A 17,247-nucleotide genomic window follows, 5' to 3' on the forward strand; every position below is an offset into this window, starting at 1 on the left:
CTGAAAATGACTCAAACTTTGTGAAGTTTAATTAAGGTTGGCACATTAGACACTGAGAAGTAAATGAAACAAACAACAAGTGTCAGCACACCATCAATTTGTGCCCAAATTTGTGTCTACCTACTTAGAGATTTCCAAAGACTGTAAACCTCTAATCCACCTCAAATCCTCTTCAGGATGATAGAAACAGACTGCACACAAAAACACTGGCCCGTGCAAAAATAAAAACTGAAAGAACGATACTTTTCTGTGTCGAGAGCAATCCTTCTAAACAAACTGAATCCACACAACTAATTTAAAAAGGGTCTGTTAGTGTTTTCTGGGCCCTGTGTCTATGGAAAGATAAAACATTTCTGGGTTGTGTAAAAAGAGTTAAAGTGAAGCAACAGGAGGCACAGCGGGACAAATCTCTAAGAGCTCTTGTTCAATATGTCTTATCTGATTTACATTAACCAGAGACGTTCAGTTATTGGCAACGAGGACAAAACAAAGCAGAAGATATTTTCAATTACCTCAGGGTCAAAGTGGATGCATCAGATATTGGCAGAGGTTTTAATATAATTTCTCTAGCACCGGTGAACAAGTTCAAATTAGTTGGACAACTCTACAATCATACAAATGCTTCATGTGTCTTCTGCAGAGATAATAATACAGCTCCACCACGCTGACAGCATCACAAAACCCACAGGGACCTTATTTCAAAACTGTTAAATCAACAATCAATCCAAATGAACAAATCACGAGCTGATCCACCTTTCTTGGTTGTGGTAAAGTACTTGGAGTCCGTCATCTTGGATCCAAATTGTCGATTCTCCTGCAAAAGAAAGAGACAGTGACAGAAGTGATTGTGAAATCTTCCCCCAAAGTGGAAACTTAGAGAATCATGAGGGCAACAGGAAACACGAGAAGTGCAAGCTCAGGGAAATAAAAGGAATTCCTGTCGTCTTCTGAACAAATGGCAGCGAGTGAGCTATCGGAGAGGGAAACAATGGATCTCGCTGGGAAAACAGTCACTAATATCTCCTGTTTGGACATCTTGGTCAGCGTGTTTGTGGCCAACAACCTCTCTTTAACTGGGTGGACTTTGACTGCTCTCTATAAAGATGTGTCCAAGTTAAACAACATTTGAAACACGCTCCTGTTGTAAAAATAAAATAAAAAGTATTCCCTCTTACACTTTTCAAAATGACATTTCTGTCTTTTGAGCTGGCGTTAACTTTTAAGAAACATTTTATTGCACTTTAGATTATGATGACTTTTCTTGACTGTTGTAGTAACATTAAAAGAACAATACAAATATAGAGAGCTGGAATTGATTTGGCAAAAACATATATACTGCAAAACTTTTTCTTTTTTTTTTAACGCCACTATCTGCTGTTGGCTTCTCTAGTTTCACGTCAGTAGCCATTTTTCACATTATACATTTCTTCCTCGTTCTCTCTCCATCTCTGAGCAAAAAAACTATAAAATAATAACATCTGCAAAACAAAATAACCAACATTATGCATTTTGTTAAGCAGGAAATGAACATTTTATATTTATTTTGATTGAGGAGCATTCAGTCAATGTTCGCATTTTTTATTTCACAAACATGTTTTCGTTATTTAACTTGTTATTAGATAAAACAGCTGAAGAGAGACAGGACATGTTGAGTTGGAGATGACATGCAAAAAAAGAGTAGAGGTCGGATTCAAACCCACGGCGTCTACCACAGGCACCATAGCCTCTGTGCATGGGACACATAACCACCATGCTATTGACGTTCCCAGTTTGTCTTTATGTCATTTATTTCCATGTACATGTTGACATAGTGCAGCTGGCTGTTAATAAAAGTGCAGGTGTTCTACTGAATAGTGCTACCGTGCAGCTCTGTGCAGTGCAGGGAGCATGATTTGAGAAACAGGTTTTATAACACAGTTACAAAACATGGTTTAGGTTTTTCTTAAAGTGTTGTAAAGTGATGCTGTACTTTTAAAGTGATGCAAGAGGAGATTATTGATCATCCAGATGCACTCACAAAGAAAATGTTAAATAATATATCACCAAAACTTACTGCTGCATTCTCTGATGATGCATATGGAGTGATTAGTAAAGTAAAGTAATGATATTTGTTGTTGTATCATCTGATAGGGGATCTCTTATGGAGACATATGGTCTGCGCGATGGTAGCTTTTTTTTTGACAAGGTAGCAAATCTCGACATAACACCGGTGTGTCAAAAAAAACAGACTTTGTTTTTGTTATTTCTTTACAGACAATAATATCAAGACATATATAGTGTAATGCCATTCCGCTTAATACTTTAAAGATGTGACTTTTGGTCCATATTCAAACTTTTTATTTTGAGGTGTAATAACCAAAAACATTCAAACACACACTGGCGACGTCAGCTAGCCAGAGTTTAGCTAACCAATCTCCGAGACGGTTTCACGACAATTCACCCCGCTACATTAAATATATTCACAGCGAATTAGACATCGCAGTCTTAAATAATGCACAAACTAACGATACGAGCAACTTCCACATGTTGACTTTCAGTTATAACTCCAAACTAAACCAAAAGAGTAACCGGAGAAGACGCTAGCTCGCTGGTTAGCATCAGGCTACTTTGATGTTAGCATCGTTAGCTGTCGTAAAATACGCAGCGGTGACGTAAAGCGTCTTCAACCGGAGGCTTAAATTAGATAAATAAGACACAGATCCATTACTCACGCATAACTGATTCGCCCATTCTTGCATGTTTGCAGTAGTTTAGTGTTAGCTGAGTGATGCTAAAGGCTAGCCGTGTGTGTCTCTCCCCCGCAGCTGATGACCTTCTGAGTCCGGGCTTAAGGAACCTTTCGCCGGCTTCGTTAAGCTCTTAATCTGCGGCTCAGATTTAAACCTTCCACCCGACGACTTAGCGCACACGCTGGAGTTAAAATTAGACTCGCCTCGCAATGAATTTGGAGAGAAAAGGTGCACACAAACATCTTACCGTGACAGGCTCGGTGAGGTGAGGAGCTGTGATGATGGCCTCCGTCCACTCCCACTCGAGTTTACTTCCGTGTTTCCACGAACTGACACGCGACGTCAACTTGTCCACACTCAGAGGAGTCACGGGGGGTCAATTAATAATAATCATAATCATAATAATCATAATCATAATAATAATCATAATCATAATAATATATTGCATGTAAGGGACACAAGGAAGCTTCACATCAGAAAACAACAACATTAAAAATAGTTCAGAAGTTACAAAACAGCAACTTTCACTTCACTATCTGATGATAACATGTCTAATATTTCTAATATGTCTAATATGTCTAACATGTCTAATATGTCTAATATGTCTAACATGTCTAACATGTCTAACATGTCTAATATGTCTAACATGTCTAACATGTCTAACATGTCTAATATGTCTAACATGTCTAATATGTCTAATATGTCTAACATGTCTAACATGTCTAACATGTCTAACATGTCTAATATGTCTAACATGTCTAACATGTCTAATATGTCTAACATGTCTAACATGTCTAATATGTCTAACATGTCTAACATGTCTAACATGTCTAACATGTCTAATATGTCTAACATGTCTAACATGTCTAACATGTCTAATATGTCTAACATGTCTAACATGTCTAACATGTCTAACATGTCTAATATGTCTAATATGTCTAACATTTCTAACATGTCTAATATGTCTAATGTCTAACATGTCTAATGTCTAATATGTCTAATATGTCTAACATTTCTAACATGTCTAATATGTCTAATGTCTAACATGTCTAACATGTCTAACATGTCTAATATGTCTAATGTCTAACATGTCTAACATGTCTAACATGTCTAATGTCTAATATGTCTAATATGTCTAACATTTCTAACATGTCTAATATGTCTAATGTCTAACATGTCTAACATGTCTAACATGTCTAACATGTCTAATGTCTAATGTCTAATATGTGTAACATGTCTAACATGTCTAACATGTCTAATATGTCTAACATGTCTAATGTCTAATGTCTAATATGTGTAACATGTCTAACATGTCTAACATGTCTAATATGTCTAACATGTCTAACATGTCTAACATGTCTAACATGTCTAATATGTCTAATATGTCTAACATTTCTAACATGTCTAATATGTCTAATGTCTAATATGTCTAATATGTCTAACATTTCTAACATGTCTAATATGTCTAATGTCTAACATGTCTAACATGTCTAACATGTCTAATATGTCTAATGTCTAACATGTCTAACATGTCTAACATGTCTAATGTCTAATATGTCTAATATGTCTAACATTTCTAACATGTCTAATATGTCTAATGTCTAACATGTCTAACATGTCTAACATGTCTAACATGTCTAATGTCTAATGTCTAATATGTGTAACATGTCTAACATGTCTAACATGTCTAATATGTCTAACATGTCTAATGTCTAATGTCTAATATGTGTAACATGTCTAACATGTCTAACATGTCTAATATGTCTAACATGTCTAACATGTCTAACATGTCTAACATGTCTAACATGTCTAATATGTCTAATATGTCTAACATTTCTAACATGTCTAATATGTCTAATGTCTAACATGTCTAATGTCTAATATGTCTAACATGTCTAATATGTCTAATATGTCTAACATGTCTAATATGTCTAATATGTCTAACATGTCTAACATGTCTAACATGTCTAACATGTCTAATGTCTAATGTCTAATATGTCTAACATGTCTAACATGTCTAACATGTCTAACATGTCTAACATGTCTAATGTCTAATATGTCTAATATGTCTAACATGTCTAATGTCTAACATGTCTAATGTCTAATGTCTAATATGTCTAACATGTCTAACATGTCTAACATGTCTAATGTCTAATGTCTAATATGTCTAACATGTCTAACATGTCTAACATGTCTAATATGTCTAACATGTCTAATGTCTAACATGTCTAACATGTCTAACATGTCTAACATGTCTAATGTCTAATGTCTAACATGTCTAACATGTCTAACATGTCTAACATGTCTAACATGTCTAACATGTCTAATATGTCTAACATGTCTAACATGTCTAACATGTCTAACATGTCTAACATGTCTAACATGTCTAACATGTCTAATGTCTAATGTCTAATATGTCTAATATGTCTAACATGTCTAATATGTCTAATGTCTAACATGTCTAATGTCTAATGTCTAATATGTCTAATATGTCTAATATGTCTAATTAGACATGTTAGACATGTTAGACATGTCTACACTCCTGCACTTTAACTTATGTCAATACTGTCCATTTACAACTCTGTTTTTACACATTTACATTTAATCTTTCATATTTAAGACTAGTAATGTTTAGTTAAATCCTGGTTGTATATATTCTCATTCTTAGTTTTGATATTTTTAGTGCTTATTTACTTTGTATTTAATATTATATTGTGTTTAAATTTGCTAACATTGTGTTTTTTGCTCATATTGTGTGTTTGGACAACCTGCTGCTGTAACGACACAATTTCCCAGTTTGGGATCAATAAAGTAATTCTATTCTATTCTATTCTATTCTATTCTAAACAAATGCATACATTATTACAAGGTACTGGGAACAGATTCTCAGGATTATCACTGTTGACTTAATATCAAATAGGCTTTAAATGTCTTTAAAAATGATTTAACCCTTAAATACTATTCACATTCTTGACCCAGTCAAGTAATTCCCTCATTACAAGTTTCTATACAAACTCAATACAACCTAAAATGTATAAATAGTCTATATTAAAAAAAATACTCCAATCGAGCAATTAAGAAAAACAGAACAAAACAAAAACAAACAAAAAAAGAACAAAATGAACAGGCGCCATTAACATCTGTGAGATTTACATTCTCCTTCCTCATTTCTGTACTTTTCAAAGATATAGCTTTTGTACATTTTTTTAAATTGCATTATATTCATACTTTGTTTAATCATTTCGTCAAGACCATTCCACAAAACCACCACACAAATGGAAATACACATACACAGTCTAATATTAATATTTGAATGATTAGTTAGTCCACTGTAACTTTTGCTAAATGTTGCTTAGTGCTGTGCTCATTGGGTCTTTATAAATAATCTAACTAAAGAGTACAGTCTGACCTTCTCTCTTTGTAAAGTGTCTGCAGACAACATTTTTTATTTTATTTATGTATTTATTTGTTAGGGACGGTGCATATTAATGAACAGCTGTAACAATTACAGCTGTAAAAATGCCAGATTATAGCAGAAGTGCTAGTTTCCATCTGTTGTCCCTGGGCAGGTAACAGAGAAAGACAAATTACAAATAAAATACAAAGACAAAGTGACACATAACAATAATAGAGGTTAAAGGTTAAAGGTGGTCACAGACTTGTTTGAGGTGTGTTTTGAAGGTTGCATATGTTTGTGAGTCTCTTATTGTGTTTGTTATAATATTTTATATCATATTTGTTGTGAATTGGTGCAATACAGATCAAGATTGAGATTGAGAAAATAGCCAAAAGGTTTGCTCAACAACTCTCCAAAAGTAATATTTAGTAGGTTGGTTATTTCTGCTCTGCACATACTTCATGCTCTTGTGAGGAACTTTGGAGTTGTGTCGATGTTAGCGCCCCCCTGTGGACAAAGTAAGTACATTTGATTCTTTGCTGATTTTGACAGCGTACCATTAGTCGTGTTTTTAACAACTAAATGTATCCTCACAGAGTCCTTTTGGACCCAAAAAGTTCAAAATACTAATAATAATCTTGTGCGAACAAGTCAATAAATAGATATTAACTTGTACGCTAATTATTTCTCATCAAGAATTATTGTCATGAAATGTGAATAAAGGCTGTTTCTACAATTTACTTTTAATCACTTTGTCTGACACCTACCCCACAGGATAGGTTTCAAATATCTCAAACTAATATCTGCAAATAGAAAAACTTGCTAACAGTCTCTTTTGCTTTGTAGCTCAAATTGAGATATCAATGTTGATTTCATTCTGCTTCATAACCACCTGATAAACTCCTCAAGTTCTGAGTAGAAAAAGATGGTTAATCTGATTTTGCATGAAAACAAATATTGTTACAATCCATGTTAATATTTAAATTCTTTCTTGAGGAAGCACGGCAAATTTAACCCATTTTTAAATCATTTCTGCTAGCTGTTTTTTTTCAGAGACTTGAAACCTTTTTTGTAAAGCACCACATTTAAAAAACAATGAAATAAACTTCTTCAACTTCAGAGGAACATTTTTATTACAAGAACAACTTGACGGCATTTCCAACTCCAAAAGAAAAACAGTGAAATGTTGCAGTATTGCTGTTTCATACAAATTTTACAATGTCAAGCAACCTGTACATTAAACTGAAGTTTTATAGTGACATTAGCGAACAATGAATTGTCTGATCGTGAACATTCAGATTTTCGTTGATTAGGGACAGAGAGAAGGAGAGAGGGAGAGAGAGAGAGTTCCTTGAAATGTTCAAAGTTGTGCTGAACAAAGAGCAGGCTGAGTGATAGACAATCACTCTTTCACTGTGACACTAAACGTGACGACATGTTACAGATCACCTCCGTTTGAGACAACAGCTGATCAAAACACAGCTGTATCGAAAAAAAAAGCCCAAACAAGTTCAACTTTAAAACAATCAGAACACATTTAAACATCTGTTAATACAAGTGAAACTCATAACCAGCCACACATCGAGTCAGTGTAACCCTAAAACACGGATATATTATAAATACTTTGTAGAATTTAGGAGTCAAAATTTAATCAAATAATCTCATATCTGAATATTGCAGAAAATCCCAATTATGTTGGGTTTGTCTCCAGAGTAATCCTTTTTTTAAGGATTGTTTCTCTTTACTAAGGAAGCCCTGAGAGGACATGCATCTATACATTTTATTTCACTCCGATTTCACTTGATGAAAGAGAACATTTCGGTTGTTTTATCAAGATCTCCACTTATTCACGCTTTCTTGAGATCTTGAGAAATTAGCTCTTTTTCACAGCGCTGTTATCTCGAGATGACAACATAAATAAGTTGAGAGATGGAGAAAACAGATGGAAAAATGACTCGTTATCAGAGGGAAAAAAAAGGAGTAAAAGTAAAATGCATGTATGTTTGTCCACTTAGGGCTTCCGTACTTTACAGTAAACCGTTGAGATGATTCCCTCTTCTTCCCTACACACGCTTACAGCTCACTTCTCTGCACCGGGGAGACAGATGTCATTAGAGTCCAAAGAGATACCGTTTCTTAAATAAATAAATTAGCCCAACCTCGACCCCGTCTTCACTCTCACTCTGTACATATCCTCAGACAGTATGTACACAACTATATGCACACTCTTTTTTTTTTCTTGCCTTTTCATTGTGTCGGTGCCCTGCAAAAGAAGATGTTACAAAAAGTCCACAAACTTCTCTCGATTGATTGATTGACAACATTTTTTTCTTTTGCATGCTAAAAAGTTTTTGCAGGGCACCAACACTACACTACAATTCCCATGATCCCACTTTCAATTAAATTAAAGTCCACACTTGTTGACTACCACAAACACACTGTACCGGTAAGGATCTGACCTCTATAGATTTAACAAGAGTTTTGTAATAATATCCAGTTACAGTGTCTATTATTTATGCCGTGCTGCACACAGGAAGAAACTCAAGATGTCAACACCTTTTTCGATACCACGGCAAAAACGGTACAAGTCCTTTAGGCACCTAATATTTGGTCATTCCCTCATAAATCAGACAAACTGCTGCACACTGTCTCAACTGCACAAATACGTTGGTAACAAAACGTTGCCAACGCATATCTGCAGTTTCCACAGTGCTCTCTCTCTCTTTAGCTCGAGCAGCTTTCAGTTAAAATTATGACTGAAGATCCAGAGTTTTGGATACTATCGATCATAAACATTTTGGCGTTTGTGACGTTTTAAAACAAGTGGTATCGAAAAGTATGGAAGTGTTAAACATTTTGACAACGATTAAAATCAATGTTGTTGGCTCTATTTGCTTTAATCAGCAGCGAGCATTCAAAACTTTCTGGAAGAAAGGGCAAAACTCTTTTTTTCCCCCCTGTGAAACAACAATTCTCACTTTAGCCACTAGATGGCACCACAGACTGTGCCGTGTCTTAAAAAAATCCATCTGCCGGGAAGGTTACCAGGCGTTAATGTAAAGTCTTAAGCATGAATTGGTCACATACATCAAGTGTAATTTAAAATCAAGTTGGCAATAATCCTCACTCTTTTTTCCCCCACATTAGCGATGTTGAGCAGAAACATTCAAAAAACTAACCTGCGAATACGTTTTAAGGCAAAGGGAATTGTCAAGGCATTTCAAATACCAATATTGCATAGCTAAGGCCGCACAGAACAGTGAATATGTACATTAAAATGTATTTTCCAATGCCTTCTATATACATAACACTCACTCATATCAGCGAGCACATCGACGTGTATTTACACATTCATTCTCTTCACTTTTGTACATGAATATTATGAAGCATCCAGAGGACAGTTTGGTCAGAGGAAAGAGTGCTCAACAGCATTTCTGTTTCAGTGACAGTGACACAAAGCAACACAACCTCCACTGCTCCTTACATTTTAAAATCCACTTAAAAGTCAGAAGATGTTTAACCGCCTGAAAACATAATATTTAAAAACCTGTAACACCTAAAGCAATCTCAAAGAAAAAGTTACCTTTCATGGCTATATTAAGTGCTGTGATAAAGGTGGGATGAGACATTAGTAACAGCAGATATCTGTACAAAGAGCGGTGAAGTGTTTATGAACCTCTGTCTATGTTGTCTGAGTATATTGTAGATATGAGTCATATATGAAGACCACTAACGTCCAAAGACTGAGAACATCACAGTATTTAGACTATCAAGGCAAGCAGAGATACTGTGGCACACCACTAGAGGGAGCCACCCCTCCTGACTGGAGGTTTAGTGTTTACTCTCGTGTCGCAGCTTTAGATCCCTGGCACTTCACCATGCCCCCTCAAGTGGGGCACATGGCAGCACATATGCTCTCCCTCTATCTCTGTATCAACCATGAGAACTTCCCAAGTGTCTTGCAAAAAACAATAAACCGTAATGATTGGCAAAAGCATCCCCATGCACACGTTAAAATGACAGTAAAAGTAATAATAAAGACCATTCCTTTGGTAATAAATAGTTTGGCTTGAGTGCAAAATAAAAGCAATGTGAACCCCTGCAGGGGGAGGAGCTATGTGAAAAAGAAAGGAGTGTTAGACATGCAGTGAGAACAGTCTATAGCCCAGTCTTAAGTCTCTTTTTTTTTTTTACACAGTAGTCAAAAGTTATTGATAACACCCGCTGTTCAACATGTGCTACATCCAAGCTTCAGAGTCCAGACTCGCCGACTGTCCCGGGTAGGAGCAGTCTTTGTTCCCCATAGACGGGGAGCATGGTTGAGTTTGGATCAAATCTGCGAAGGCTTGGTGCATGTTCTTGTACGTGGTTGGGCGACCAATGGATCGCAAGCTCTGAGGGGACATGGGCGGGGTCTGGCAGGGGGACAGTGTGTCTCTGTAGCTGCGCGGGGTGGGGATACGCGAGGGGCTGTTCTCCGGCCTGTTGTCAGTGCGAGGTCTGATCCTGTCCCTCAGTTTGTTCTTGGAGATGGGGTCCGCCCTGTCGGCCTTCTTTTGCCCCCTCCTGGTCTGCACCTCTGCGCTGCCACCCCCGTTAGTCATGGGCGACGCCGGCGGGGGGGACTCGGAGTGGGATTCGCTCAGGCTGAAGCACATGGAGGAGTTCTCACTCGATGAGTCCTGGAAGGAGCAGTCCTCAGAGGGGGGGAGGGCCACAGGTGACGGACAGGCCTCCGGGGGCGGGAGGTCGTCATTGTTGTCCCCGTTTTCTAGTTCATACGGTAAGTTGGGCTGGTGATTCTCCAGAGGAACATCTCCCTCGGGCCCCCAGCCCCGCTGACCCGTCAGCCCCCCGTGGTCTCCGTTCATGTTCCGACAGTGGAAAGCGGGCTGCGAGGGGAGCGGATTCATCAAAACGTCTGATTCTGTGTCTTCAACAACGGGCGGGGAAGACGGAAGCTCCTGCTCTTCTAGGGAGCTGGAGATGGCCGGGAGCTTCTTGAGCCCCCCTCCTCTCTCCCCCCAGTGCTCAGGCTCTCCCTGATGACCGAAGTTGGGCGCTCCTCCTCCCTGGTTTTGTCCATAAAGTAGATTTAAGGGGTCGTCCAGTTGGATGTGACGGGGGTGAGTCCTCTTGGATTCCCTGAGTTCAGGCAGAGTTCCTATCTTCGCCCCGACGTTCAGGGAGGAGGAGGAGGAGTTGGAGGAGGAGTAAGCCGAGTCGGTCACGTTGGGATCAGCGGGCGCCGGCAGCAAACGAGTCCCGGCACCCTGCAGGGTCGCTCCTCCTCGGGGTCTATGAACCGCCCCTTTAACCTGCTGTGTGTTGGCCAGAAACTCGGCCTCAAAGCTGCGATACAGGTCCTGCTCCTTCTGGGGGTCTAGAGCCGGCAGCATCTGGAAGCCGAGTCCAAGTCCGTCCTCTTCGGGCTCCTGCCGCTCCTGGCCAGACCAGTTCCTGTGGTGACCTCGGCCGGCAGAGCGCGGCCCCTGCGACGCCCGAGGGGGGCGGATGGCGTGGTGGTGAGCATTGCGAGGAGATGAGTGCGGTGATCGTCGACCTCCTGAGTTGACCGGGGGAAGCAGTCGGCCCTTTCCGACGGAGGGGGATCGAGGGGCAGGAGGTCTGGGGGTCGTTATGGTCTTCTTGCTGGGGCTGCTGGCGCTGTTTTGAATCCCTTTAACGGGCGAGTTAGAGCACGAGGACGACTGTCTCTTAGCGAAGCCGGCGCCCACTCGAGGCGAGGACTGGGGCGCTTGTTTGGCTCGCAGCTCCTCTCGTCTGTCCGGGTGCGGGGGCTGAGGCTCTCTGTAGCAGGGAGCCGGTCCTGGACTGGCGTCGCTGGACCGCGTACGGCTGGACACTTTACTCTGACTGTGGGAGCGTGGCGCGTGGAGCCTCCGGAGCCCGTCGTTCCCCAGGGAGCGGCCCCTCTCGGTGCGGGACGTCCTCGACCCGTCAGAGGACCCCTGCGGCGGGTTCGGTTTGATAATGGGAGCGAGCGCAGAGCGTTCCCGCGACTGGCTCCGTGCACGAGGCAGCGAGGTGCGCGCGGACGGGGACGGATTTCCAGCTGCGGGCCGCTCGATCAAATGTTTCCCCTCCTTCCGATTGACCATCAGGACGACCTCTTCCCCGGAGCGCCGTGACGCTACACCGAGAGAGTGCCGCCCCCCTCCGCTTCCTCCTCCTTTGGAGGACGCTGTAGACGAGTCACTGTCTCCAGACAGGCGTCTTGTCAAGGGTAACATCGTCTCCTTATTCCTACAATGAAGGGAAGGAGACAAAGAGACATTTAGATCGACTATAAAACCAAATTATTGGAGTTTTTGTAACAACACATAAAACTTCCCCTCTTTTAATCAGACAAACATCCATGTCTGGTGTGTTAACATACACACAAAACTCAGTGAGCTGCATGTGTGAACGCAAACGGCTGAATTTCACCCCCAACTTGAGCCAGACTATGGCCTACCAGCCCCCTAGGCCTTCTGTAGTCCTGGTGCATTTTTTGACTTTTAAATACAGTTTCTTGTGGATAATTTTGGCTGTGTGCATATGGCATACATTTTGCCACAGGTGTGTATTTTGGGGTGAATTTCTAAATTTCATGAAAATGTATTTCTCAACTCTTTAATGCAAACTCTTTAATGTTAAAATAAAAATCCAACTTTGGTCTTTCGTCATTTCTTTGTGCCATTGACTCCCATTAAAATGAAATTTTTTGAATACACTGCCATTGTGGTAATAATTATTATTTTTATTTTTTTTCATGGATCCATGACTGTGAGGGATTGGAATTTTAGTTGTTTTAGTTGGTGTTTATTATAAACATTACACAAAATGTAAGGAAATTTGTGTTTGGTAGATTATTTCTTTGTTGTAACAATGCTTCTTGGCAATCTTATACCATTGGAAAGCCTGTTTATTTAAATGGTGCCACATTTGTTTCTCGCCGTATCATGATAGCGTACTGGCTTGTCTCTCTCACACATAAGGTTTAGTACATGAAACTTTGATAGCATCTGGAAAACATTGTTTAAAGTTTTTGTCTGATCGAATGAGTGCCTGTCATTGTAGGAGCATGCTTCAGCTTTGTGTTGTGGCTGCAGAGGATAAAGTTTTGTTTAAATTTAGGTCCCCTGTTGTGTCTTCACTTAGCGCCTCATCACTCCATTACTTCTAAATTTAGAAATTAGATTTGCATACACTCAGGCATGGTAATCAGCCTGCACGCAGCCCACCTGTTGACCTACTTCCACAGTTAGCTGCGAGCAGTTGTCCAGGGATAGTTGTCGGATTAGTCTTGAGCTAGTCTGGCGAACTTGAAAGGGGGATGCCCCACCCACACGGGGTTAATTCCAATGAGCTGATGATGCCTTGACGTCTGGTCCGAGCCATCAACCGGAACTAAAATGAGCCGAATGAAACCCGGCATTCAGATCCAAATTGTGTTGAACAATGGCAGCCTCACATTTAAAAAAGGGTAAGTGTGTGAGCGGCCTGACCTTTAAACGTTACATCAAGAGGGAGATCTTATCTTCAAAAAAACATGAAAAAAGAGGAGTAATCAGCCATGCCACTCCTCTATATATCACCATGTGTCTCTGCAGGAGCATTTCAGATATGTGCTGTTTCATCTGTCAGTAGCTTCTTACTAATTCAGACCATCTGTTAGTCGGCTCACACAGAATCACGGCCACTTTCAGGCAGACCATAGTTGAAGAAACTGAATGAAAGCAGCAGACTGAAGAGAGAGAGGAAACTGTGGTTTAGTCAAAATGTTTTGGTTTGTGCGTTAAAGCCACGATGATGTGCTGCAGGGCGGCTGTGTGAGACAGATTTATCTGGTCAATGTCACCTGAGATTAGATAAATCTGCTCTGGTCTAATCTGTGGCTTCCTGCCAAGTGTGTTTGTGTATATTTTCAGTTCCCAATGTGTGTGTTTGTGTGTTTGTGTGTTTGTGTGCCTTTCTGGCTGGCGCCTCGTCTGCGGGCACATAAGAGCAAAGCATCAAAATCCCACGGTGGCCTGCCAGGCTACTAAAGAGATTAATTTCTTGATCATGGTAACACACTTATTCCCACACAGTCACCTGAGAGGATTAAAGTGTCGGGGTTCTGAGCGGTCCCGTGGCGGCCGTGGGAGCAGAGGGCGGACCGCGCCGGAGTCCGTCTCTGAGGGGGCCGAGGGATTCTGGGAGCGGCCGGGCCGTGCGGCGGAGGAGGAGGCGGAGGAAGAAGAAGGAGCCGCGTTCGGAGCCGTGGGTTTGTAAGGTGCGATGCCTTCGTTTCTCCAGTGTGGACCGGGGCTGGTGGAGCGGGAGGAGTGGGCGCTCGACGACTTGCTGTGGGCGCCCTGACCCTGACCGCTGGCTTTAGCCTGGTGGTATCGATGGGCTGACGAGACAGATTGATGAAAACAAGTGTGTAAAACAGATTTATAACCAACATAATAGACACAAGGGCCGGGCGATATGGACCAAAACTCATATATCAATATTGTTTAGCTGAATGGCGAGACTCAATATATATCAATATGTATTTTATTAACAGTGAAAACACATGGAAAAATAAACTACCTGAATTTAAATAGTAATATTATAAAATGAAAATGTTCCTTTAATACAATGAAAGAGAGAGAGAGAGAGGAGGAGCAGGGTTAAGAGGAACAGACAGTCAGTCATCATCAGTGAGATGAGAACAAGGTGACCGTTATTTTAATGCAACTTAAACTGTATCCATATGAACGATATTGTCTTACCCTATATCTTGTTTGAAAATATATCGATATATCTTAAAAACTCGATATATTTCCCAGCCCTAATATGCATCCTAGTTATCCAAATCCATGCCATAGGGACGGGACAAAATATCGATATTTCAATAAAAAGAAAGTAGAGCATAGACTGATTTTCCTGTCGACTTCTTGACTCTGAATGAGGGGAACGTGGACAGATGTTAATCGGCCAAAGAAGAAGAAGAAGAAGACAGCGGGTAATGTCAGACAGTGCTGAACCTAAGACAGCTTTAAAACAGATGTGTTGTACCAGAAGATCAGTCTATGATCATACATCGTCCCTGCTGATTCCATACACACTGTTAACTTTATTCCTGGCATTGAAGCTTTAAATCTTCCTTTCTGTTGTGGCTCAGTTCGTCTCTCTCCGTCTCCTTCTTCCTGCATCGCCCTCTATCCCCTCTACACCCTCGACACAGTCTGGGCAGACATCTGTTCAGCGTGAGTCTGCTTCTGCTCGAGGTTTCTGCCTCGTCTAAAAGAAGCTCTTCTTGCCTCTGTAACTTTGCTGAATGCTGCTCAAAGTCCTCATGATGGATTAATGTTGGGTTTTTGTAAATGAGGACGTGCTCTCTTTGTAAAGTGTCTTGAGATAACATTTGGAATGAGTGGTCGAAATACAAATAAAGATTAATTGATTGATTGATACAACAACCGAGAAAAATAAGGGAGGTGCAGAATTGAGCAAAAAGGTCACTTAGGCAAAGAGAAAGACGCCTCGCACACTGCAGGGCTCCATTATATCAGAAATGTATTTCACCAGGGTGACGTTTCGAGCCCATCTGCTCAAAACGTCATCCTGGTGAAATACATTTCTGATATATTGGAGCCCTGCAGTGTGCGAGGCGTCTTTCTCTTTGCTTCATTAATTGATACCACATTATTCTAGGTCCATGTGTTTTATATAAATGCTTATTTTTGTCACTGGTTCTTGTAATAATAACGCACTCTGGGGCATTAGAACTAAAATTATATTGAAAACCTTGCATGGATTTTAAAGGCTTTATATGTGATTTTTTGATCCAGCAGATGTCGCCCTTGAGCTCCAGCATGAAACCAAAAACAACTTGCGCTGCATTGTTGTGTTAGCACGCTAATGCTAGCGATCTTTATGATGCTGGTATCTTCACTCTGCATGTAAATTTACCTGAAATGAGCGTGATCTAGAAACACAGTTAAGCAGTGAGTACAGTATGTTATTCTTCTTTTCTCTAGTCCCTCAATTAAACAACTTTTATACACGAGGGGAGGAGTCAGCCGGCCATACAGGCGATGTAAACAAAGTGAAGATAGGACTCTGAAAACTCTGAAAACATCACAGACAGTGGGACTCGGGTGTTACACCCATTGTAGACAGTCATGACTCACAGAGTTATTTTCAGAGGATATACTTGATTTATACATTTAAGTGTGAAAAATCACATATAAAGACTTTAAGAACTAAAATATGTTCCTCCAGTCTCTTTTTAAAGCAGTCTGCTCCTGGGTGATATAACAACGCAAGCTAACAGCCGAAAACTGAACATGTGAACTGACAGAAGAAGTTTGAGCTGCTGTCTCACTTCTGACTGAATCTTAAGAAATGTATTTGTCAACCTTGCAGATCTTCAGTGTCTGATTCCAGAGCATGACACATGATCTGTGAATCATTTTAAATACATTGTAAAAATTATGCAACACAGAGACACACAACAATGGAGACGTTTTGTAACGAGCTGTCAGGGAGGAGGAAGTGACCTCACCGAAAGCAGCGCAGCGACACGGGTCATGCTTGTCCAAATAGTGCTCTAATGTGTCCCAGCCCCCTCCGACACGCACCATCACATGAGTACGGAGGACCTGAGGGAGGAGAAAAGAGAGAAACAAGGCTTCAATGGGAGAACCCACAGTGTTCATGCACAAGTGAAAACGGTTTAAACCTTTTTGATATACAGCACGTCAATAGATATGCAAATTCCACAAGTGGGGGCAGCATGCTGAAGGCCGGCCGGTAGTCAGTGTTACGTAACATCTAGATGCACCCCTACCTCCCTCCCCCCTTTCTCCCACATCACCCCCCAGCTGCTGCCATTATGAGGGCTGTTCATCGCCATGCCAACTCACAATTAAAGCGATGATAAAGAGCCAAAGTGCTGTGAAAGACACTCTTTTTCTGGCCTCTCTCTCTCTCTCTCTCTCTCTCTCTCTCTCTCTCTGTCTCTCTCTCTCTCTCTCCCTCTCTCTCTCTCTCTCTCTCTCTCTCTCTCTCTCCTCTCTCTCTCTCTCTCTCTCTCTCTCCCTCTCTCTCTCTCTCTCTCTCTCTCCCATGCCTCTCAGC

At 40.7% G+C, this 17,247-nt stretch overlaps 2 protein-coding genes across 5 annotated transcripts in view; both read right to left on the reverse strand.

Annotated features, from left to right (window-relative positions):
- Positions 1-3,064, reverse strand: part of ap1b1 (adaptor related protein complex 1 subunit beta 1) — a 34,097-nt gene extending 31,033 nt beyond the window's left edge. The window contains exons 1-2 of one of the 4 annotated variants that reach the window (XM_065951682.1): positions 2,977-3,064; positions 754-814 (exon numbers count right to left, since the gene is read on the reverse strand). In XM_065951682.1, the coding sequence (XP_065807754.1) occupies positions 754-790 (37 nt within the window). In that variant the 5' untranslated portion in view covers positions 791-814; positions 2,977-3,064. Of the gene's footprint in view, positions 1-753; positions 815-2,711; positions 2,853-2,976 lie in introns of those variants that run through there. The other 3 variants (XM_065951681.1, XM_065951685.1, XM_065951688.1) reach the window with 3 other exon arrangements.
- Positions 3,065-7,241: 4,177 nt separating this feature from the next.
- gas2l1 (growth arrest-specific 2 like 1) lies at positions 7,242-16,841 on the reverse strand. The gene is made up of 3 exons (XM_065951694.1): positions 16,673-16,841; positions 14,227-14,530; positions 7,242-12,393 (listed from the first exon to the last, which is right to left on the reverse strand). Exons 1-3 carry the CDS (start codon positions 16,824-16,826, stop codon positions 10,365-10,367), a joined length of 2,487 nt encoding a protein of 828 aa, XP_065807766.1. The 5' UTR covers positions 16,827-16,841; the 3' UTR covers positions 7,242-10,364.
- Positions 16,842-17,247: the final 406 nt, after the last annotated feature.

The sequence above is a fragment of the Labrus bergylta genome, chromosome 2 (genome assembly GCF_963930695.1).
Source record: "Labrus bergylta chromosome 2, fLabBer1.1, whole genome shotgun sequence".
Taxonomy (NCBI): domain Eukaryota; kingdom Metazoa; phylum Chordata; class Actinopteri; order Labriformes; family Labridae; genus Labrus; species Labrus bergylta.